Consider the following 25,088-nt stretch of genomic DNA (forward strand, 5'->3'; position numbering starts at 1 on the left):
TGATTTGAGTAAAATCAAAACCACAAAACCACTTATATCCATTAGGATGGTGACAAAAAAAAGGACAGACAATAGTAAGTGTTGACAACTATGTGCAGAAATTTAAACCCTCATACATTGTTGGTGAGATTGTAAAAAGATACAGTCACTTTGGAAAACAGTTCAGCACATATATAAATATATTATAACCCAACAGTTCCACCTCTAGGTATGTATACCCAAGATAAAGAACAATACATGGATTGCAGGGAGCACTGGGTGTAGTGCAAAAATAATGAATACTGTTATGCTGAAACTAAAAAATAAATAAAAAAAAAAGAACAACACATGTATACACAAAAATTTGTTCATGAATGTTCATAGCAATGTATTATCCATAATGGTCAAAAAAGTGAAAACAACCAAATATCTATCAACTGATGAATAAAAAACCAAACTATGGAATACCCACTTAACAGAACATTTTTCAGCCATAAAAATGAAGTACTTCCCCTAAGGATGAACCTTGTAATCATTATGCTAAGATAATGTTACCTGAAAGAATCCAGACACCAAGAACCACATGTTGTATAATTCCAATTATATGTATTGTCTAGATTAGGCAAATCTACAGGCAGAAAGTAGACCAGTAGTTGCCAGAGGCTTGCAGGGAGGAAGGAATGGAGAGAGACTGCTAATGGGTCTGAGATTTCTTTTTTGGAATAATGAGTGGTCTAGAATTAGCTGGTTCTGATGATTGCCCATCCTTGTGAATATACTAAAAACTACTGAATTATATACTTTAAAAATGTGAACTTCATGGTATGTGAATTGTATCTCAAAAGAAAAAGAGAAAGTGTATATTCCTATAATTATCTTCTATGTCTAAGAGAGTCTTACCCATAGGGATTTGAATAAGACTCCCTTTGCCAATCACATTTCTATTGTACTATTGTTTGTCGTTAAGTCTCACACAGAACTAGACCACCTCCTCCCCTTTATTCTGAGAATTTAAAGTCCAGGGTAAAGTCTCATACTGTACCAGAATGAAACATCTGGATTTGGTTATATGAGGAATATAAATAAATTCTAGAGAAGGAAATCTGGAATGGCAGGGTCTTTACTGAATGAGGACAGACCATTCTGCAGCCTGAAAAGGGGAAGGCCAATGGAGATGTGAACAAAACCTACGAAATCAGTAAGAGATGTTGAGTATGATAGAATGAAATCTTGGAATACTTGAAAGAGAGGATATCAAAGATTTAGATAAACAAATCTGGGACATGAAAAATAAAGTAACAAGTTTTAAGAAGGCAATAATTTAAGAATGATCATTATCTCGTAAGAGATGGTGCAAGCAATAAAAAATGGCTTTAAGGAAATGGCTCTATAATAGATTATTTGACCCAAATGAGTTGTTTCTTTTTTTTTTTTTTTTAAGATTTTATTTATTTATTTGACAGAGAGAGATCACAAGTAGGCAGAGAGGCAGGCAGAGAGAGAGAGGAGGAAGCAGGCTCCCTGCTGAGCAGAGAGCCTGATGCGGGACTCGATCCCAGGACCCTGAGATCATGACCCGAGCCAAAGGCAGCGGCTTAACCCACTGAGCCACCCAGGCGCCCCCAAATGAGTTGTTTCTAATAGGAGTTTTTGTTTCTTTTTCTTTAAAATTAAACAAAATGTTAACTGTGGTAAAATGCAGTAAAATTACATATAATAAAATATCATAAAAATGACCATCTTAACCATTTTTAAGTATACATTTCATTAGTATTAAATATATCCATGTTATTGTGCAACCAATCTCCAGAATTTTTTCATTTTGTAAAACAGAAACTCTATACCCATTAAACCACAATTAACTGAACATTAACTGAAACTCTGTACCCATTAAACACTAATTCCCCATTTCTCTCTGGCAACCACCCCAACCCCTGGCAACCACCATTCTATTTTCTATTTCTTTGAGTTTGATATGCCAGATACTTTAAAAAAGTGGATTCATATGGTATTTGTCATTTGTGATTGTCTTATTTCACCTAGTATGAAGTCCTTAAGGTTCATCCATGCTGTAGCATGTGTTGGAATTTCCTTTCTTTTTAAGGCTGAATAATATTCCATTTTATGTATATCGCACGTTTTGTTTATCCATTCAACTGTTGACAGATACACGTGGTTTACTTGTTTCTCTTTTTCTGAGAGGTGGGCCCAATCACTAAGATTGACATCTAGAGGATTAACCTGTCTTCTATTAATAAGGCATTGGTATCACTACCAGAAAAGAAAGCTCGTCAGAATTGATGGCTCAAATGGTGGCTGAAAGGTTATGCCAGAGGAGTTTGAATTCAGGGATCTATGCAGACTCATAGATTAAGATACATAAGATCAAGATTAAGATACATAAACCAAGATCAAGATTAAGATCAAGATTAAGATACATAAACCAGATGCTAAGAGCATAAAAGAAAGTACTAGTAATTTAGGGATTGAACATGCAAGGATGTCTAAAACCTGATCATTCGGAGGAAAAGTCAACAAAGGAGTAAATTTTGGGAGAGAACCTAGCAGGATAAGGGAGTGCAGAAAGTAAGCAGAAGTCCCAGGGAGGGAGGGGTTGGTATCAAAGAGGCACAGGCTAAGGTACATATCTAAGGCTGAGGTCTTGGACTCTGGCAGGCAGTGGGTCACCAGAAAGGAACAGACTCCTAACAGGCACTGGCTGCTCCCTGAAAACCTCCGCCCCGGAGCATGCTGACTTGACAGAGAGAAGGGGGTGAAATGAAAACAGATAGACCAGGCCCTGGACATTAATACTGGATTTTAGAGGTAATTCCCAATACCCAAAAGGTGGGGCTACTTTGATTTCCATCCCGGCTGGTGTCAATCATGTCAGGGGTTAGATTTGGTGAGGCTGCAGAGATTCCTATGTAGCAGGGATGCTTGCGGTGTAGAGAGTATTAATTATGTTCTGAAGATTGCAGTGGGGTCTGCAATAAAATGAGTTTAGTATTAATTTTAAACACTTATTTTTGAGGAGCCTAGGTGGCTCACTCATTAAGTGTCTGCCTTTGGCTCAAGTCATGATCCCAGTGTCCTGGGATCGAGCCTCATATTGAGCCCCATATCGGGTTCCCTGCTCAGTGGGGAGCCTGCTTTTCCCTCTCCAGCTCCCTCTGCTTGTGTTTCCTCTCTCACTATCTCTGTCATAAACAAATGAAGTCTTTTAAAAAAATGAAAAAAAGAAAACCACTTATTTTCGTGTGCCTAGAGTCAAAGTATGCCCAGATTCTCGGAGTGGTACTAAACTAAGTGTTGGGAGTTAAGGGGTGAGGGTGGTGGTTGCAAAAAGAAGAGTATAAAGGTTAGAAGACAGTTCTTTGAAATTGCAGGACAGAGGTCTAAGGTGAAATTTCTCAGAATGGAAAATAATTGTTGGGTGTTCCATAAACAGTATTACCAGCTTGTTTTTCTTTTCTCTTTTTCTTCTTCTTTTAAAGAGTTCAGAGTATATAGGTGAAGATAAAACATGTTCCTAGAAAATTATATTCATAGATAAGCTTCTCTAATTTGACAGTTCTTCTGTGCTGAGGCATGTTTTCTAGCAAACAAAATACACTAATAAATATATCAGAGGCAGAAAAGCAGTGGGGGACAGCTGCAGCCACAGCATCCAGGAATGACAGTGATTAATTCCTACATCTGCTCCGTCAGATAGAAACAAAGGTCAGTGTGCATAGATTCGCTTCCTAAGCTCCACCTCCTCCTAATGCACAAACACGAAAGAATAGCCTCTTTCACCAATGAAGTGGCAAAATTCGAAATGCCTGAAAAATGCTACCATCTGATAACCCCCACACCAAAAAACAAGCTTTTGGTGGGATGGAGATTGAATAAGGCATAGAATAGGGTCAAATGGTGATTAATGTCATATTACTATCTAATCTTGTCAGCAACCGAATTATGTGAAATTTCAATGTTCAGCTACATTTATGAAAATAAAAGAAAAAAAAACTTAAGAACAAATCTTGATGAGATAATTTGGTCTAAGTAAAAAAGGCTATTATGGTGAAGCCGCTGAACACATATGGTACATTTGGTATTATGTAAATATGGTATTTGGAAGTTAACTCCGTCCTCATGTTAAAAGGCCCCTGAAGACATTGCCACTTCCTATCCATGACTCCTGCGATTACAGATCCTTGACAGTTTGAGGTGTTTTTTGTTTTGTTTTGTTTTTGTTTTTGTTTTTTTAAATAATCTTGGACTAGGAAAGGTACTTTTTAAGTGCAAAAGTTATACTTAGTTCAGTTAATTATCACAAAGGATATATCTATGTAACTATCTCCAGAGTTATAACATTTTAAAATCTCTACTTAAAATTATTAATCCTTTCCCCACTAAAAGCAAACCACCATCTTGACTTTCAACACTATACTTTAGTAATGTCTGGTTTTGAGCTTTATATAAGGGGACTCATATAGTACATGCTCTTTTGTGGCTAGCTTTTAAATTTTATGTTTGTGAGATTCTTTTGGAACTTGCCATTTTCACTGCTGTATAGTATTCCACTGCAAGACTATAGTACAACTTACTCCTTTTACTACTAAAGGATATTTGGGGTGATTACAAATAATGTTGCTGTGAAAATCCTTTATATACAACTCTTTGTACAAATGTGCATACACTTCTGTATATAATTTAGAAGTGGATTTACTGGCTCACAAGACGTATGTGTTGTTAATTTTATAAGACATATCAAATTACTTTCCAAAATGTTTATAGCAATTTGCACTCTCACCATGAGCAGATGAGAATTTTATAACCTCACACCTTTATTTTAACATTACCTTTAAGTTTTAAGCCATTTGGTGTATGTTTCATAGTTTTAATCTGCTTTTTCCCTGCCATAAGCAACTGCTCATCTACCTTATGTGTCTGTAGATTTATCTGTTTTGGACATTTCACATAATTGGAACCATAGAATTTATAGTCTTTTGTGATTGCCTTCTTTCACTTAACATAATGCTTTGAAGATTCATCCATGTTGTAGCATTAATCAGGATTTCCCTTTTTTAAATTGTTGAATAATGTTCTATTGTATGGATATATAATTTCATTTATCCATGGATATTTGGATTATTTCTGCTTTGGGGGTATTATGAACGCTGCTGTGAACATCCATATGCAAGTTTTTGTGTGGACATATATTTTCATTTTCTTGAGTATCTACTTAAACATCCAATTACTGGATAATATGGTAACTCTGCATTTAACATTTAGAGGAACTGCCAAATTATTTTCCACAGCAGCTGCACCATTTTAATTCCCATCAGCAGTATGTGAGGTTTCATTTTCTACACATCCTTGCAAACACTTGTTTTCCTCCGTCTTTTTAAATTCTAGATGCGTTAAGGGGGCATGAAGTAGTATCTCAGTGTAGTTTGGTTTGCATTTTTCTCATGGCTAATGTTGTCATACCTCTTTTCATGAGCCTATTGGCCCTTTACAGATCTTCTTTGGAGAAACGATTATCCAGATTCTTTTCTCATTTTAAAATTGGGTTATTTATTTAAAAAAAAATTATTGTGAGTTGTAAGCATTGTTTATGTATTCTAGATATAAGATCATTATCAAATAGATGATTTGAAAATACTTTCTCCCATTCTTTGAGTTCCTTTAGTTTTCTTGACTGTTTGTTTGTTTGTTTTTAAGACTTATTTATTTATTTATTTGACAGACAGAGGTCACAAGTGGGCAGAGAGAGAGGAGGAAGCAGGCTCCCTGCTGAGCAGAGAGCCCAATGTGGGGCTCGATCCCAGGACCTTGGGATCATGACCTGAGCTGAAGGCAGAGGCTTTAACCCACTGAGCCACCCAGGTGCTCCCTTGACTAGGGTTTTGAAGCACAAAATTTTTAATTTTGATGACACTGAATGTATTTTTCTTTTGTTGCTTGTGTTTGACATCATTTACTGATGAATAGAAATTTTTATTTTTTTACTATTAACAATGGTACCATAAGAAAGTGTTATGGAATTCACCTTCACATTTACAGTAAACCTATCCATTCTAACCATCAATGTTCAGGATATAAAATTGAGAATTTTTTTCAGATACTATTAAAAAATAGTGCTGTCTCTTCTGATAAAATGACACACATCTCCCTTTTAGATATTCGTGTTTGTTTTTTTTTTTTTAGGAAACTCAAGAATAATTTTTAAAAGTTTTATTGAAGATAAATACTTCAATATTTTCATATTCAATATATTCAAAAAGATAAATGAAGATACACACTTGTGTAACCAACATATAGGCCAAGAAACAAACATTGCCAGTGTTCCAGAAGCCTTCCTCTTGCTCTCTTCTGTCACTGTGCTCCCCCAATTTCCCCCTCAACTTAAAGGGTAACTACAATCTGGACTTCAAACATCATTGATTAAATTTGCTTAGTTTTGTGTTTCATATAAGTAGTTCCATATAGGGTCTCACCTTTATGCCTGTTTTTTTTTTTTTTTAAGATTTTATTTTTTTTTTTGACAGAAGAGATCACAAGTAGGCAGAGAGGCAGGCAGAGAAAGAGGGGGGGAAGCAGGCTCCCTGCCGAGCAGAGAGCCCGATGTGGGGCTTGATCTCAAGACCCCGAGATCATGACCTGAGCCGAAGGTAGAGGCTTTAACCCCCTCAGCCACCCAGGCAACCCTATGCTTGGTTTCTTTAGCTTAACATTGTTTTTATGAGTCATCCATATTGTTGCATGTAGTTGTAGACTGTTAACATTACGACTGTATAGTAGGCAATCATTAAATAGACCATGATGTATTTACACATTAAACTATTGATGGCAAGTTGAGTAGTTTCTAGTTTGGCCCTACTAGAAATAGTTTTATTCAGAGCTATCTAGTATGGGTATTTCTGTGAATATATGCATGCAGTTTTTGCTAGAATTGCTGTAACATAGGGCATGAATATGTTCAGGTTTAGTAGATTCTGCTGAATGGTTTTTTGAAATGATTGTAACACTGTAAACTCTCATAACAATGCATGAGAATTTCAGATGCTCCCCATTCTTCCCAATACTTGGTATTGTCAGTCTTTTTTATTGTAGACATTCCAGTGAGTACATAGTGTTATCTCACTGTGGCTTTTCTTTGCATTTCCCTGATGACTAATGAATTTGAACACTTTTTCATTTGTTTATTGGCTACCTGGATATATTCTTTTATAAAGCATTTGTTCATATCTTTGCTCATTTGAAAATGATTGTGTTCTCTATGCCTTTCTTATCTGTTCACAGTCCTTTATTTTGGATAAAAATCTTTTGATGATACATGCATTGAAAATATATTCTCCCATTTATGACTTGCTTTTCTCCCTCTCTTAGGGTTTTTTAGTGAACATAAGGTCTTCTTAACATTACATAGGGCAATTTAACAATATTTCCTTTCATGAATAGTGCTTTTTGTGTTCTATTTAAGATGTTTTTCTGTCCCAAGATTATGAAGATATTCTCCTATTTATCTTCCTGAAGCTTTATTGTTTGACTTTTTTATTTTGATCTATAGTCCATCAGTAGATGATTTTGTTGACATAAGATTGAAGTTGCAATTTCCCCCCATGTGGATAGCCAACTGACCCAGGACCATTAATTAAAATGTGTCCATACTTGCTTGGCTCTGTTTCTGCTTCATTGGTTTATTTGTCTATCCTTGCCCCAAAGGCATACTTAGCATGTATGAATCACTAGCTTTTTAATAAATCTGAATATACTGAAGTAGAAATCCTCCCACCTTGTCCATCTTTTTTCCAGGCTACTTTTGGCCCTTTGAAGCTCCATATAAATTTGGGAATCAGCTTGTTGAGTTTCACCAGAAAAGAAAAAAAGTTGGATTTTTATTGCAATTACACTGAATCCATGTATCAATCTGGGGAGAAATTACATATATCTTTATAATATTGAGTCTTCTAATCTATAAACATAATATATTCTTCATTTATTTAGAACTTTTTAAACTTCTCTCAAAAATGTTTTATGACTTTCTATGTAGAGATACTGCATATCTTTTCCTAGCATATTAGTAGGGTTCAATCAGAGAACAGAACCAGTTGGAGATACAGGGATTTGTGGCAGGCAAATTGGCTTATGCCATTTTGAGGGCTGGTTAAGCTGTCTTAAAATTCCACTTTTAGCCATTTGTATTCATGAATGAAGCCACTCAAGGAACATGACTTTAAGGGAGTGCTATAGGTGCCTCTTTCAAATGCTAAAGGTCTATTCTCAAAAAGCAGCCAGTTTTCCCGTTAAATGTAAGTCAGGTCATGTTATTCCTCAGTTCCAAACCCTATAATGGCTCCCCATAATATTTGGAGTAATGCTAAAGTCATTACAGTGACCTACAAGGCCTTACATGTTCTGCCCTGCTCCTCCATTACCTCTCTGACCTTATCTTTTCCTCTCTGCCTCATTTACCCAGTTCCAGCCACATTGGTCATCTTTCCTTCTTCATGGCCTTTGTAATTTCTGTTCCCTCTGCCTGGAACTGTTTTCACCTCATGACTTGTTTCTTATGCCTTTCAAGTCCATACTCAAATGTTATCTTCTCAGTGCGTTCTTTCCCGACTGAACTCTAAAATAGCACCACCACCCTATGTTCCCCATTCACTTTCCCTGTTTTACTTTTCTTTCCTGCACTTATCATTAATATTCCATATATTAACATTCCATATATTTGACAGTTGTTTTATTTGTTTATTGTCTGCTCACCTCTGTAGGAAAGCAAAGTCCACAAGGGAAGGGAATTTTTGGCTATTTTGTTCTTTGATGTAATCCTAACACCAAGAATAGTACCTGATAGATTGTTGGCTAATTCAATAAATATTTATTAAAATAATAGGCACATTTGTAAGAACCTAATTATGAGAAGGCCTTTTAAAAATACAGCATTCAGTGGCCAACAGGGCATCAAAAGTGAACAGATTTTTTTTAAAAGATTTTATTTATTTATTTGACAGAGATCACAAGTAGGCAGAGAGGCAGGCAGAGAGAGAGAAGGAAGCAGGCTCCCTGCTGAGCAGAGAGCCCCATGCGGGGCTCAATATGGGGCTCCGTCCCAGCACCCTGGGATCATGACCTGAGCTGAAGACAGAGGCTTAACCCACTGAGCCTCCCAGGCGCCCCCAAAGCAAACAGATTTTAATGGTATGATAAGACTGAAAGGATCGTTTAGAATAAAAGGCCACAACCAGGAGAAATGGGAAACTGAGGCTCTGGATGTCATTCCCTGGGCTCCTGCAGGGACAAGCACCATGAGGGAAAGAAAAGAACAATGGAAAGCAATTGCTTACCTGTGACATAATTTTAAGTAGAATTGCTACCATATTAAAGTTAAAGGATGAAAATATCCATCTTGTAAGAACTTAACCTTTATTGTCATAGCCTGTATTCTAGTCCATTTAATTTGTTCAGTCAGGAAACCTGGAGTATAGTCCAGGCACAATGGAGATACAGAAATGAGTAAGATGTAGTCCTAAGTTCAAGGAGCTCATTATCTGCCAGAGGAGACAGTGCTCTCCTCCTTCCAATCCAATCAGTTGTGATGGATCAATGACGTGCTTAACTGTAATGGTGGGTATGCAGTGGGGGTGTGTGTCAACTTCATCTAGAGGTCATAGTGATTTAGGTCTGAATACAGGATGGGCAAACAGCATCAGAGGACTGTGTAGAAAACACTCCTATCCATTAAACCTGATCCTGCCTCATTAACTTCTTGCTGAATCATCCCTATTCCATCTCCCAGCCAGTATCCAAGAAAACCTCATGTCTGTTCATAATCCTAGATCTTGTCACCTTATTTCTGCTTCTCACCTCTTTTCCAGCACCATTTCTGAATGTCAATGACTTTGGCCTCACGATACACCACTCACTTTTGGTTCTATGCTCAAGCCTTTGGAAGTGATAACGGTTATGATTTTTTTCCAACTATGAAACTTAGTTTTCTTGTTGGATAGGTTTTTGCAAGAGCTGCTCCTGTCTCTGCCTCAATTCAGTCCTAGGCTCTGAATACCTATCCCCAAATCAGCTTTATGGATGGTATTTTTTTTTTTTAAGATTTTATTTATTTATTTATTTGACAGAGAGAGATCACAAGTAGGCAGAGAGGCAGTCAGAGAGAGAGAGAGAGAGAAGCAGGCTCCCCGCTGAGCAGAGAGCCCGATGCGGGACTCGATCCCAGGACCCTGAGATCATGACCTGAGCCGAAGGCAGTGGCTTAACCCACTGAGCCACCCAGGCGCCCCTTATGGATGGTATTTATTCTAGGTCTGTCTGGCTCCTTCTCCTTCTTTTTTTTTTTTTTTTTAAGATTTTATTTATTTATGTGACACAGAGAGAGAGAGGGAATACAAGCAGGGGGAGTTGAAGAGGGACAAGCAGGCATCCTATGGAGCAAGGAGCCTGATGTGGTTCTCAATCCTGGGACCATGACTTGCACTGAAGGCAGATGCTTAATGAGTGAGCCATCCAGGTGCCCTGGCTCTTCCTTCTTGGCCAATAACCATCAAACTAAGGATTATAGAGAAGATACCAGAAAGCTTTGTAGGGTACAATATTAGTGCAAACTTTCTCATAGCCAACAAGATGCCAACTGCTTTCCTTCCTTCCCCATCACCATCCCTTCGGCTCCAGTTATTTAAGTCACAAAGAGGGCAGACCTGAAACAATCAATATGGAAAAAAAAATGCTATCCCTGCAGCAAGGCATTATTTTTTGAAAAGCTATTTTTAAAAAAACAGAATGTATTTTTTGGATCTGCTCATGTTTTTCCACCTCAGTGATGCATTTGAAGCTCCCAGGGACACTTAAATTACATTCTACACAAAATCCTGAGCCAGTATGTGTTTAGCTCAGCAAATATTTACTGAGGTAACATCTCTCCCCAGAAAAAGACCAGGCTTGTTATGACTCACTATAAAAATGGGGAATTTCTCAGGTTCAGACTCCCCTCCTTTAATGACAGCTCCCCATGTGTTCAAGCCTCCTCTTGGGTCCTGTATCATCCTCATGGGACTTGAGCGTATGGTAACCAGCACAAATGCAACATGAAGCTCTCACTACTGCTTTTGCCATGAATAATGAAGGACTTTGTCTCTGAGCCTGAGTCTCATGTCTTTTGTTAGCATCTATAAGATAGTAACAGGTTAACTTGTTAACCTGCAAGCAGGGCAAAAGCTCATCCCTACACAATTCTTATTATTCAAATTTCTTGATTTCCCAGGCAGTAAAATACAAGATACTGGGGATATTTGTACAAATGCCACTTTCATTCTGATAAATAACATGTAAATTTATACTCATTATCACAAGTGACAGTGAGATAAGTTCTTGGAATAAAAGTTCTTTAATTAAATAAGTTTAGCTTCATACAGAACTTTGGACACTGCCCTTATTTTATGCATTACATAAGAGGCACCAGGAGAGCCTCTGGGCCTTAAGTACCTACTATGCTCCAAGTTAAGTGATTATTAAACTATAAGAGGAATCTAGAAAAAAATAATGCATTCTCCCATGATAGTCATTAATATCTAACACAGTTATCTGATGGGTTTCAGGTCCCCCAACAGGACCCTTTAAGAAGGACAGCATATGGTGTACATTTTTCCTTCACGGGAAACTTCTCAGAAAAATAAGAATGTTTGTAGACTACATTTTGAAATAGCTTTATTGAATATAACTGCCATCCCATAAATTGCACATATTTAAGGTACATGATTTGGTAAGCTTTGATATATGTAACTATCTATGAAATACCACAATCAAGGTAATGAACATATCCATCACCCTTAAAAGTTTCTACATGTCCTTTTGTAATCCCTCCTTCTTGTGCCTCTGTGCCACCCTCCACCCACTGCAGACAACTACTCATCTGATTTCTGTCACTACAGATTAGTTAGCAACAGATTAGGTAAATTTTCTATAATTCTGTGGAATTGGAATTATATAGTGTGCAACTTTTTTGCCTGGCTTCTTTTACTCAGCACAATTACTGTGAGATTCATCCAGGTTTTCCCAAGTATCAGTAATTCATACTTTCTAACGCTGAGTAGTATTTTATTGTATGGATACACTGCAACTTGTTTATTCATTCCCCTATTAATGGATATTTGTTCTGTTTCCAATCTTTGAAATAAAGCTGATGTGAACGTTGGTGTACGAGTCTTTGTATAGGCATATAGTTTTATTATTTTCTTGAGTAAAAAACCAAAGGTGCGGAATGGTTGGATCATAGGGTAAGTGTGTGTTGAACTTCTGAAGAAACTGTCAGACTGTTTTCCAAAGTGGTTGTGCCACATTGCAGTTTGACTAGCAATGTATACCAACACTTGACTTAGTCAATTTTTAAAAATTGTAGGTCAAGGAGGCAAAGATGGCAGAAGATTAGGGAACCCTATTTCAACTGGTCACCTGAATTGAATTGGATATCAATCAGACCACTCTGAACACCCACGAAATCAGCCTGAGATGTAAGAAGATATATCCAGATGTCTACTAACAGAATATCTCTGGATGTTGGTTTTAAGGTATGAACTGGGGAGCCGTGATTCTGCAGGCAGATATTGGAAGATAAACGTCTGTGCTGCCCAGAGCAATCTATGCTTTCACTGCCACCCCGATCTAAATACCAACAGCATTCTTCAAAGTGCTGGAACAAACAATCTTAAAACTTGTATGGAACCAGAAAAGACCCCAAATCACCAAGAAAATGTTGAAAAAGAAAAACAAAGCTGGGGGCACCATGTTGGCTGATTCAAGTTATATTAGAAAACTGTGATCACCAAGACAGCATGGTATTGGCACAAAAACAGACACACAGACCAAGGGAACAGAACAGAAAGCCCAGATATGGACCCTCAACTCTATGGTCAAATAATCTTCAACAAAGCAGGAAAAAATATCTAAAGGAAAAAAGATAGTCTCTTCAATACATGGTGCTGGGAAAATTGGACAGCTATATACAGAAGAATGGAACTTGACCATTCTCTTACACCATATACAAAGTTAAACTCAAAATGGTTGAAAGACCTCAATGTGAGACAGGAATCCATCAAAATCCTAGAGGCAAACATAGGCAGTAACCTTTTTGACATTGGCCACAGCAACTTCTTTCAAGAAACATCTCCAAAGGCAAGGGAAACAAAAGCAAAAGTGAACTTTTGGGACTTCATCAAAATAAATAGCTTCTGCTCAGCAAAGGAAACAGTCAACAAAACAAAGAGGCAACCCATGGAATGTGAGAAGATATTTGCAAATGACACTACAGATAAAGGGATGACATCCAAGATCTATAAAAAGCTCTGTTATAATGGTAAAAATTGACAAGACAAGAAAAAACAAATGTTGGAGAAGTTCTGTAGAAAGAAGAACCCTCTTACATTGTTGGTGGGAATGCAAGTTGGTACAGCCACTTTGGAAAACAGTGTGGAAGTTCCTCAAACAATTAAAAATAGAGCTAACCTATGACCCAGCAATTGCATTACTGGGTATTTACCCCAAGGATACAGATGTAGTGAAAAGAAGGGCCATATGCATGCCAGTGTTCATAGCAGCAATGTCCACAAGAGCCAAACTATGGAAGAAGCCAAGATGCCCTTCAACAGATGAATGGATAAAGAAGATGTGGTCCAAATATACAATCAAATATTATTCAGCCATCAGAAAGGATGAATACCCAACTTTTGCATCAACATGGCCAGGACTGGAGGAGATAATGCTAAGTGAAGTAAGTCAAACACAGAAAGTCAATTATCATATGGTTTCACTTATTTGTGGAATGTAAGGAATAGCATGGAGAACATTAGGAGAAGGAAGGGAAAAATGAAGGGGGTTGGAAATCAGAGGGGGCAAAGAACCATGAGAGACTATGGACACCAAAAAACAAACTGAGGATTTTAGAGGGGAGGGAGGTAGGAGGATGGGTTAACCCAGCGATGGGTAGTAAGGAGGGCATGTATGCATGGAGAACTGGGTGTTATAGGCAAACAATGATCACGGAACACTACATCAAAAACTAATGATGTACCCTATGGTGACAAACATAACATAATAAAAAAAGTAAAAATTGTAGCCATTGTTAAAAGAATTGCATTTGAATTTGCATTTCTCAAGGGGCACCTGAGTGGCTTGGTTGGTTAAGCATCTGCCTTTGGCTCAGGTCATGAACTCAGGGTCCTGGTATAGTGGCCCACATTGGGGGGAGGCTCAGAATAGAGCCTCTTTTTCCTTCTCCCTCTGCTGCTCCCCCAGCTTGTGCTCTCTCTCTGTGAAATAAAGAAATAAAATCTTTTTTAACAATGTCATCTAGGATTGTAATGGTAATTGGGCTTAGTCTATAGATCAATTAAGAGAGAAGTAATAATATTGAGCCTTCACCCCATGAGCACACTATTTTTCCATTTATTTAGGATTTAATTTCTCTCAGCAGTTTTACGGTTTTCAGCATATAAGTATTTCACAGTATTTGTTAGATTAGCAATATTATATAGCTTTTAGTGTACAAATATTTTATATTGTTATAGTTATCCTGAAATATTTCATATTTTTGATGCTATTGTAAATGGCAATGCATTTAAGTTCACTTTTTCAGTTGTCTGTCTTTAGTATTTAGAAACACAGTTGAGTTTTGCCTTAATCTCATTTACTTCAACCTTTCTAAACTGATTTATTAGTTCTAGTAGTTCTTTAACAAATAGATTCTATTGAATTTCCTACATACACAATCAGGTCACCAGAAGGTAAAGCCATTTTAATTCATCCTTCCTAAACCAGGTTCCTTCCATTTCTTTTTCTTTTCTTATTGCACTGGCTAAAATCTCCAACACTGAGTAAAACTGGTGAGAATGGAGATCTTGTCTTGTTTCTGATCTTAACGGGGAAGCAATCAGTCTTTTACCATTATAAACTGGGGTTGGCTATAGTTTTTTCTTTTTTTTCCACAGACGAACCTTGTTATGTTGAAGTTGCTAGTTTGTTGAGACTTTATCAGGAATGGATGTTGAATCTTGTCAAAATGCTTTTTCTCTGTCTAGAAAGATGATCATTATTTTAAGTTTGTAAATAGGGTGAATTATATGATTAATCTTCGGATGTTAATTCAATTCATTCCTGGGATAAATCTCATTTTGTCATGTTGTATTATCCTTTTGGTATTTGGTTGAACTCAACTTGTTAAATTCTTATTTAAAATTTTGGATCTATGTCATGAAGGGTATTAAGTTACAGGGTTTTTTCCCTTCTAATGTCTTCATTAGGTTTTGATACCAGGGTAATACGGACCTCATGGAATGATTTAGGGAATGCTCCAGTTTCAGAAGATATTCTGTAAAACTGGTAATACTTCTTCAACAATAAAGGCACAGATTAACTGGGAGCCTCTAGCTCAGGATCTCACACAAGGATGCTGTCCAGGAGCCAGCCATTGCTGCAGTCCTCCAAGGCTCAACTGGGTTAAAATCTGCTTCCAATCTCATTGCTATTAGGCATTAGAAGATGTGTTTTCAAATTCACTGACAAGGCTGTTAGTAAGCCTCAGTCCTTGCTGGATGTAGACTAGAAATCAGTTGCTTGCCATGTGGGCCTCCCCACAGGGCAGCTCACAACAAAAAGGTAGCCTCCCTCACAGTGAGCAAGTGAAAGAGTGAGAGAGATCTAAGGAAGGAAGCCAGTCTTTTCGTAACCTTATCCTAAAACTGATACCACATTAATAAGCAAGTCAGTAATTCTAGCCCATATTCAAAGACAGGGGATTTCCCAACAGTGTGACTATCAAGAGGTTGGGATTAATGCAGAACATTTTAAAGACTGTCTGCTACAGTTGTTCTTTTTTTTTTTTTTAAATTTTATTTATTTATTTGACAGAGATCATAAGTAGGCAGAGAAACAGGCAGAGAGGGGCGGGGGGAAGAATTCTCCCTGCTGAGCAGAGAGCCCCATGCAGGGCTTGACCCCAGGACCCTGGGATCATTACCTGAGCAGAAGGCAGAGACTTTAACCCACTGAGTCACCCAGGCACCCCTGCTATAGTTGTTCTTAACATTACCTTATTATCCTTCTAATATCTGTAGAATCTTGGGTGATGTCACCTCTCTTCCCTTATTTAGGTGGTTACATATTCTACTTTTTTCCCTCCTGATCATTTGAAGTAGAGGTTGGTCAATTTTATTGAACTTAGCAAAGAACTTTGGTTTCATGGTTTGTTTCTGATTTTGTTTTTGTTGTTTTATTTCATCAATTTCCACTTTCATCTTTATTATTTCTTTTCCTCTGCTTATTTTGGGACTCAATTTGTTCTTTCTTTTTGTTTGTTTGTTTCATAAAGTAGATCTTTCCCCTATTCTAATATGGAGCTTAACGCTATCATTTCCCTAAAAGTATTGATTTATTGGTATTTAACAAATTTTGATATGTTATATTTTCATTTTCATTCAGTTTAAAATACTTCTTGGTTTCTCTTTGATTTCTTCTTTGACCATGAGTTATTTTAAAGTGTTCTATTTAGTTTCCAAATATTTCAAAACTTTCCAGAGTTCTTTCTGTTATGGATTTCTAATTTAATTCTATTGTAGTCAGGGAACATACTCTGTATGAATTGAACCCTTTTAAATTTAATGAGACTTTTTCTATGACCCAGAATATGATCTATCTTGGTAAATGTTCCATGTGCACTTGAAGAGAATGTGTATTCTGCTGGTGTTGGTTGTAGGATTATATAAATGTCAATTAGGTCAAGTTGGTTGATAGTGCTGTTCAAGTCTTCTTTATCTTTACTGATTTTCTTTCACAGACTACATTTTTAAAACTTTATCAAAAATGTATCTGCATCCAAACTTGAACATCACATAATATTTAATTTTATTAGAATATTTTTCTTCCTCTGCTGCGACACAGACACACACACACACTCACAAATTTAGAGAGCAAAGAACTGAAATGAAATGATCTGTGATGCTGCACCTTTGAATAAATTTTATCATTTAAGAAAGCACTTTGAAACTGGGTTATTTTATCTTTCTTTGCCTGAACTTGTAAGCTACTTAATTGTAAAATATGTTTCTATTCACGGTGCCTCTTATTATTTTATTCTTTATGTCAAGTCATGCTCCTACTGCAAGCAAAACAGGCAGCAAAATTTTTATTGCAATGAAAGATATATAGGTGTTTCTACTACAACACTCTCTATAAGTGTTCCTATTTTATTTTTTATTTTTTTTTAAAGATTTTATTTATTTATCAGAGAGAGAGAGGGGGAGAAAGCAAGCACAGGCAGACAGAATGGCAGGCAGAGGCAGAGGGAGAAGCAGGCTCCCTGCTGAGCAAGGAGCCCGATGTGGGACTCCATCCCAGGACGCTGGGATCATGACCTGAGCCGAAGGCAGCTGCTTAACCAACTGAGCCACCCAGGCGTCCCAGTGTTCCTATTTTAACAGGATATATAAATGTTTTAAAAAGTTGCATTCTACATAATTGTGTATAAAAATAATGGGTTATGGGAAAAATGATATGGGGCCAAAACAGCTGGAACATATTTAACTTTGTAACCAAAATACTAATAAAAATAATGATCATCCAATTAAAAACTAGCACTCAGCAAATGTCAATTACCACCATTTGTACGCAAGTCACAGTTGATTTTTGCAGCCTTAAATCTGCAAGATGTACATACTAGAGGACATTCACTTCCAGTAGATAACATTATAATCCAAATTAAAAATCTGCTCTGGATCTGTGCTTCTTCAACAATTAATCATTTTTAAACACATGGGAAATACCTTCTCTACTTCACCATCTACTCCTAGGTAGCCTCACAGCATAAGAGGTACAACAGTTTTTAAAGCCATTAAACCAGCTACTACTTGCACTGCCATGGTAGTGCAATATTCTTAGCTTAAGTCTTTCTTCTTTATTTGTAGGAAGGCTTGGCCGTGAATGTTTTAAACCCTTGATGTACTGGGGGAAAATTACATATGAAGCAATGGTACTACTTTCTTATTTGCCAGGTGGGTATTAAATTGCACTACAAAAACCTCTTGCAGCTGAAGAAACTGTACTCCATAGTTCTCTAACTTTGAAATGCATGATTTTCCCAGTCATTCTCTTGGCAGCAGTCACCATTGGGATATAAATATTCTTCCTCCCAGGGTCACTGAAAATGTATTTACTGAGCACCTATTATGTTCCAGAGTTTGTTCTAAAGGCTGAAGACAGTGGTGAGCATGACAGACAAAGTCGCTGTGCTCACAGACTGTATATATTAATGGGGGATACAGACAATAAACAGGCAAATAAATAAATAAATAAATAATTGCTATGAAGAAAATAAAACAGGGTGATAATATATGGAATGAAATACTGGGGTTGGGTGGTCATTCTGTAGATAGGCCACTCTGGATAGAATGATCAGAGAAGGCTTCTCCAAAGAGATGACTTTTGAACCAAGACCTATAAGATGAGAAGGAAACAGTCACGGGAAGATCTGGAGAAGACTGTTAGGCAGTGGGAACATAAGGGGACAGTAAGTATAAGGACTTGAGGTGGGAGCAGACTTAGTGAATTTGAGGAACAGAAAGAAAAGTGGCTGGGCAGCATCAGAGTTATACTAAGGTTTGATTGCCATGAGTCACAACCATGCTGAGGTTAACAGAGCCATTCAAGTCACTGCTATTTAATAATTCCATGTCCTCCATGTCTCAAATGGCCAATGGTGCCCCAAAATGCCTGCTAGACAAATCCAACGGATAGACCCTCATCTGAGTTCCAAACCCAGGCAATGGAGCACAGGTGATCATCTCAAAGTATAAGGTTGGAGTGGGACCAGACAAGTTTCACCTCTCTGAGGCAGTTGTTGGAATCTGATGTGGACTCCATCTAGAATTTAGCTGTGGGCAAAGAAGAGAGAGCTAGAGCAGGGCTTCTCAGGTGACAGGCTGGGACAGCAGGAACAGGATGATGGTAAAGAGTGTTGGTGTGAGAGAGATGGGGTGGGCGCTGGAGGAAGAATCCAATAGCAGTGAAGGCAGAATTCTGCAAGCCCCTTCAGAAAAAAGTCTTCACTTAGTTTCTTTTGCCAGCCCTGGAAGCCACAGATACCTACCCTGATGAGCCACTGACTGGCTTGCTCTTTTCTTTCCTTCCTTCCTTCCTTCCTTCCTTCCTTCCTTCCTTCCTTCCTTCCTTTCTTTCTTTCTTTCTTTCTCTCTCTCTCTCTCTCTCCCTCCCTCCCTCCCTCCCTTCCTTTCCTTCCCCCTTCTTTTTTTTCTTCCCTTCTCTCCTTCCTTCCTTCCTTCCCTCCTTTCCTTTAAAGATTTTATATGTTTATTTGAAAGAGAGAATTCATGTATGAGATAGAACGAGCTGAGGGAAAGGCAGATGGAGAGGGAGAAGCAGACTCCCCACTGAGCAGGGAGCCTGATGAGACTTGATCCCAGGACTCTGGGATCACGACCTGAGCCAAAGGCAGATGCTTAACTGACTGAGCCATTCAGGTACCTGAGTCAGTGACTTTTCTAACCAACCAGAAATTATCTAATAGGTCGGCAGAAGAGTAGGGCTTTACCATTTTCTTCAAAAACCTTAGCCCACCTAGTATGGTTCCAAACTATATTGGCCATGGACTTTAATATTGCTTTTGATTATTTCTCTACATGCTCTATGTTTTTAAGACAAATACCTCATTTTCTATGATGAAAACAGAGAAAAAGGGAGGGAAAACCTAAGAAACTCTTAACTCTAGGAAACAAACTGAGGGTTGTTAGAGGGGAGGTGAATGGGGGGATGGGGTAAGGGGTGATGGGCATTAAGGAGGGCACTAGTTGTGATGAGCACTGGGTGTTGTAGGCAACTGATGAGTCACTAAATTCGACTCTTAATACTATTTAAAAAACAAACAAACAAAACCCCCCAATACCTCATTTTCTCAGAAGGATCATACCTCTCTTTTATGAGGAGAGATTCTTCATTCTCCTCTTTGGATAGCCTTGTGGTAGTTACCACAATACTGGGCTAGATTATTTTTCCTCAAAAGGAAACTATACTGCAAGGCCAGGATGATTTCAGTGGAACTATTCACATAGCTTAATGCCACAATAGGAGATAAGCTTTACTGATACCTCCTAACAGCTCATGATGTCAAAATGATACTAATACTGTGGGTTTCATGATTCAGCTAGAGGGGGTGAGAAACTACTTATGGGACTACTTACCTGTTATTCCTGCAGCGAATTGTGAAGCCAAGAAAGAAGACTATCAGAAGAAGTCCACAGCTGAGAAAGGTCCAAACAATACCCAAGAGGACAGGAGATAATGAAGAAATGGTCTTACTGCTATAGTGGGAAGAGGTCTGAGAACAGAATAAAGAGAAACTGTTAGGAATGAAGGCTCTTTTATAGCTCAAACACGAACTTCCCCCTCATTCCCAAAGCTGGAGGATATTTGTCCTGCATGAGCATTTCCTCTCCCTCTTCCTCCTCACTTCCTCCTCCTTCTCCCCCCCATTTCCTCCTTTTCCTCCTCCTACTCCTCACCCCTACCACTGAACCACCATCACTAACAACAGCAGCAACAACAACAAGGTGTATATCTGAGCAGCCCTGACAATCCATGGCTGTCAACTCACAATTGTCCTGCAGAAATCATGAAGAGGACTCCGATCCCGCTCCTGGCCAGGAATACTGTCACACAATTCAGAACAGTTTATTTCAGGCTCCATGTCATCACATGCCCCTTTTGGTATGTACTTATTCACAGTCTTGGTTACCTGCTGGTTGTTAGCCAGCACATCTTAGACTAAAACACAAGAACAATTCAAATGTTTTCTTCAGAGGCACCATTTTGGAGCTGGCTCTTGGCTCAGAATCTGGGATGAACAACTGGTTCAGGTGGAAGTGAAGGGTTATTTCACCAGGATCCTTCATCAGACACCCTCCAGGCTCTCCGTGTGTTCCACTGGCAGTGCATACCATAGGAGTCAAGAGCGGGCATCTTTGTAACCATTAGATCACACGAAGTGATGATTCTGGCTTGCCACCAGATGGCAGTCACTGCTCCAAGTACTCACACAGGTCCAGAAGGAAAGGACGGCAATTAAACCTGTTAACAAACAAATTATGTGTTGTGTGTGTGTATATATTACACACACACACATATATGCGCACACATTACATATATAACATAAATTATATATATTATGTTAATATATAATATATATAAATGGTTTATTATAGAGGTTTAAGAATATTATTTTATACATTTTAATTACACATAGTTATATTTTTATTTTATATATGTACTTTATTACACATAACAACGGCTTAACATATATTTAAATAAATATATTTTTAAGCCTCTATAATAAAAACATTTAAAAAATAAAGACAAAGCTCATTTAACAATTTATAGATATAAAGTTTAACAGTCTCTTTTCAGATCCCTTCTTTGGCTCAGCTTATAAGACCTTTAGTTTAATCATGTGAGGCCCATCTTCCTTTTTTCTCTTCTGGGAAATCTCCTATCCTCCCAAGATCTCTCCATGCAACTTATGGCTTAAGCCCTCTCTGATCCTGAGTGGCAGTGGCCTTGGATGACCTATGCTGTCGGCATGAAATGTCAAGAACTCCAGTCACTGGACTTCTTGTTTACTCAGTAAGTAGAGGAACATCCCATGTCCAGGCAGTGGGGTGTGTGTGTGGGGGTGGGGGTTCAGAATGATACAGAAACCCTTTGACAAAAGGTTTTTGTTTGTTTTCAAACTTGTAGACTCCTAGAAGTGGGATTGCCTACTCAGGTAATAGGGAGAGAAACTGAGGAGCTCTAGGAATTCCTACAGTGTAAATGAGTGGTATTTCCCTTGGAAGATGCTTGCAATATGAATACCGTGATCTTAAAAAAAGCTCAATTTACAGAACAAAAGTAGAAATGCAGATAGGCTCAGATTACCCTCAACAGAAAAGGTAGACATGTTCCTAATTCTTCAAAGCAATCTATTTCTTGAAAGACAAGACAGATTAGAAATTTTACCAATGGGAACTTAAAAGAGGGTGACACTTCTGTTTTGTGTTTCTGAAACAGCTTAGCACAGTTTTCTTGTATTGTGGAGGGAAATTGGAACAGGAAAAAATATCAATTATTATTATTTCAATAGCCACTGAATTTAGAACTTGTGTTTAAGCCAGAACAATAGTGACAGGTGTAGAATGCCATCTTTGGATTCTGCATGCTTAGGCATGAACAATATAGCACCAGGTGTTGCCCATTCATTGGCCTCTCATATGTTCCTGAATTATTTACCAGGTTCATTACAATGAAATCCCAAGAGAAATAAAAGCCACTATCTTCCATCAGTACATTTAAATTCTTGTACAGACTGTCCAATTACTGAATGCAAAATTAAGAACTAAATATACAAACATGGCTATTTGCATCCTATTTCAGTTGAAATTTTATTGCTGCAAAGACTATTTTTTTTTCCTTTTCCTCTTTTTAAGCTTGGATTTCCCCTATTGTGTCCAATATTGTAAGCCACAGGGAAACTATTCTACATGAAGGAATGAAAGAGTTATTTTTCCTATATTGCCCTTTTAATCATACTGACAAATAAATATATACTTATATTTGAAGCATTATTAAAACCATGCTAGTTTATCCTTACATTATACATATAGAAGTACACATCAGTGTGTGTGAGTGTGTGTGTGTGTAAAACCCTATTCATTCTTACTACAACAATGTCATCTGAGGTAAACAACATCATTCCTCATTTTTAAATAAGAAAATTGAAGAGCAGAGTAGAGAACCTGGTTCCGCATCTGCATAGGCACCACTTGAACACAAGAATTTACATTCCAAGGTTAATATCCACCCACTGTCCACCCTACAGGGGGCAAACTCTAAGCTGGCCTCTCGAAAGAAGACACCAAATGGCCTTTGGGGGTTCTTCAGTTCCTTAAGTTTAACTTCTAGGAGTTCCCTGGAGTATGGCACATAATAGGGTCTCTATACCAGTAATTCTCAACCGAAGCAATTTTGTACCTCTAGAGGATATTTGGCAAAGTCTAGAGATATTATGGTTGTCGAAACTGAAATGGGTGCTACTGACATCTAGTAAGTAGAGGTCAGGGATGCTGCTAAGCATATCACAATTCATAGAATAGTCCAAACAACGAAGAATTATCCAGCTCCAAATGAGAATAATGCTAAAGTTGAGAAACCTTGGTCAACACTGTGGATCTGGGAAGTACTAACAATCTCAAGCTCACATTATCTTTGGAAGATTCTGTGACTATGATGGGGTAGTACATATAAACATAAATTCCCTGGGGGGATAAATTCCAATGGTTCCCTTGGACAGACTGAAATCACTGGCATGGAACTTTGACTGCTAAACCCCCATTTGGTCCATGGATAGCTAGTGCAGGAACTTACATACCATGATACTGGGTTCTGCCATGGAGCAGGTATTCAGCTCCAACGTTAGCATCTATTCAGAGATTCATACAGGAGGAGCTGGTGAAACAGTGAATGACTTAGTCATTGAGAGGAGAGTTGAATGATTTCAAAAAGTGTTGATTGGGAAATTGAGTGGGGAGTAGTGCGTCAGATAACATAATGGTAAGGGATTTTACAATAAGATAGATACAGAATCCAAGGCACAAAGAGAAAGATCTTCTAGGCAACTCTAGAAGCAACCCTTTCCACCCCACCCCCTCCAATCTCCAGACGTAAACTATCTAGGCCACAGACATTAGGAGACCCAACACTCTACACACGGTGGGGCTTACAATTTATTTGACAGATTACAAAGTCCTGTCCAGTGATTAGTATCAGGAAAATAGGTAGTGTGTTAGCTACACTGTTGTCAAGTGTAGGATAGTCTATTACAACTTTGAATGGCACTATGTCTTTCCATAAAATCCCTCCCTTTTCTTCTATATATTATTTACGGCTTTGAAAAACTAGCCCTGCAACTATTGTCTGAAAAAGTTGTACAGTTGGTAGGATTCTGCTTCATGAAGAATCAACTGCTATAAGAACTGCCTTCCTACTGTAAACTATTTGAAAACTAGACAATAGACAGGAAATTGTTATTTTCAGAAACTGGATAGCAGTTATAGAACTGTGGAAAACAAGTGAGGTGAATCTTACAATGATGGACATATATATAAAGAAATATAAAAAATATTCTTTCAGTGATGATAATTGACCTGAAGTTATTGCCTAGAGGCAGTTTCCAGGCCACATCCCAGGAAGGAAACCCAAACATAATCTATGGCTTGCTGAGGGAAGGAGAATAGATTAGAGTTTGGGGAGGTCAAAGCAATTAGAATTTATAAGGTGGAGGAATGAAGAAGAGGAAGATACAAAGAGAGAGAGGGCTTTGGAAATCTGAAAGGTAGCTCCTTAGTCTTTTTCTGAGTACTGAACTAGGCATGAATGAGAAGAACCTACTTGAGATGGAATACAACCACTAGTAAGTAACTGAACAATTCCTGGATCTCACACAGAGCTGGGAATGCTTTGCATTCCTACCAGCCAGAATGGAGAAGACTCATATTATATGACATTCAACAGAATCTTCAGAAAGGTCATATCTTAGTAGTGGAAGTAAATACTAGAAGCTATTCTAGTCTAGGTACTACTAGACTCCAGACTAGTCTTTTGGGAAGACCTGTCCTAATAATGCTTAAAAGAAAGCCCCAAAAGCATGAAATTTATCCACAAAAATGTGAATTGCTTTCCAGAACACAACCCAATGCCCTTCAAAGGAATACAAGATGCAGTACTCAAAAACATAAAACTCAAAACCTCCATCATCAAATTAAAAATTACCAGGCATGCAAAGAAGCAATAAGTATGACTTAAAACCATACATTAAAGGTGCCTGGGTGGCTCAGTGGGTTAAAGCCTCTGCCTTCGCCTCAGGTCATGATCCCAGGGTCCTGGGATCGAGCCCTGCATCGGGTTCTCTGCTCAGCGGGAAGCCTGCTTCCCTTCCCCTCTCTCTGCTTGTGTCTACTACTACTGTCTGTCCAATGGATAAATAAAATCTATTAAAAAAAAACCCCATACAT

General features: G+C 38.0%; 1 protein-coding gene across 1 annotated transcript in view; it reads right to left on the reverse strand.

Moving 5' to 3' along the window:
• Positions 1-25,088, reverse strand: part of GPR156 (G protein-coupled receptor 156) — a 100,648-nt gene that overhangs the window by 40,892 nt on the left and 34,668 nt on the right. Inside the window, exons 2-3 of the mRNA XM_082711923.1 lie at positions 20,639-21,111; positions 20,226-20,362 (exon numbers count right to left, since the gene is read on the reverse strand). Of these exons, the coding sequence (XP_082568049.1) occupies positions 20,226-20,362; positions 20,639-20,731 (230 nt within the window). The 5' untranslated portion in view covers positions 20,732-21,111. The remainder of the gene's footprint in view (positions 1-20,225; positions 20,363-20,638; positions 21,112-25,088) is intronic.

This window comes from Mustela nivalis, assembly GCF_964662115.1.
Source record: "Mustela nivalis genome assembly, chromosome: 1".
Lineage (NCBI taxonomy): Eukaryota > Metazoa > Chordata > Mammalia > Carnivora > Mustelidae > Mustela > Mustela nivalis.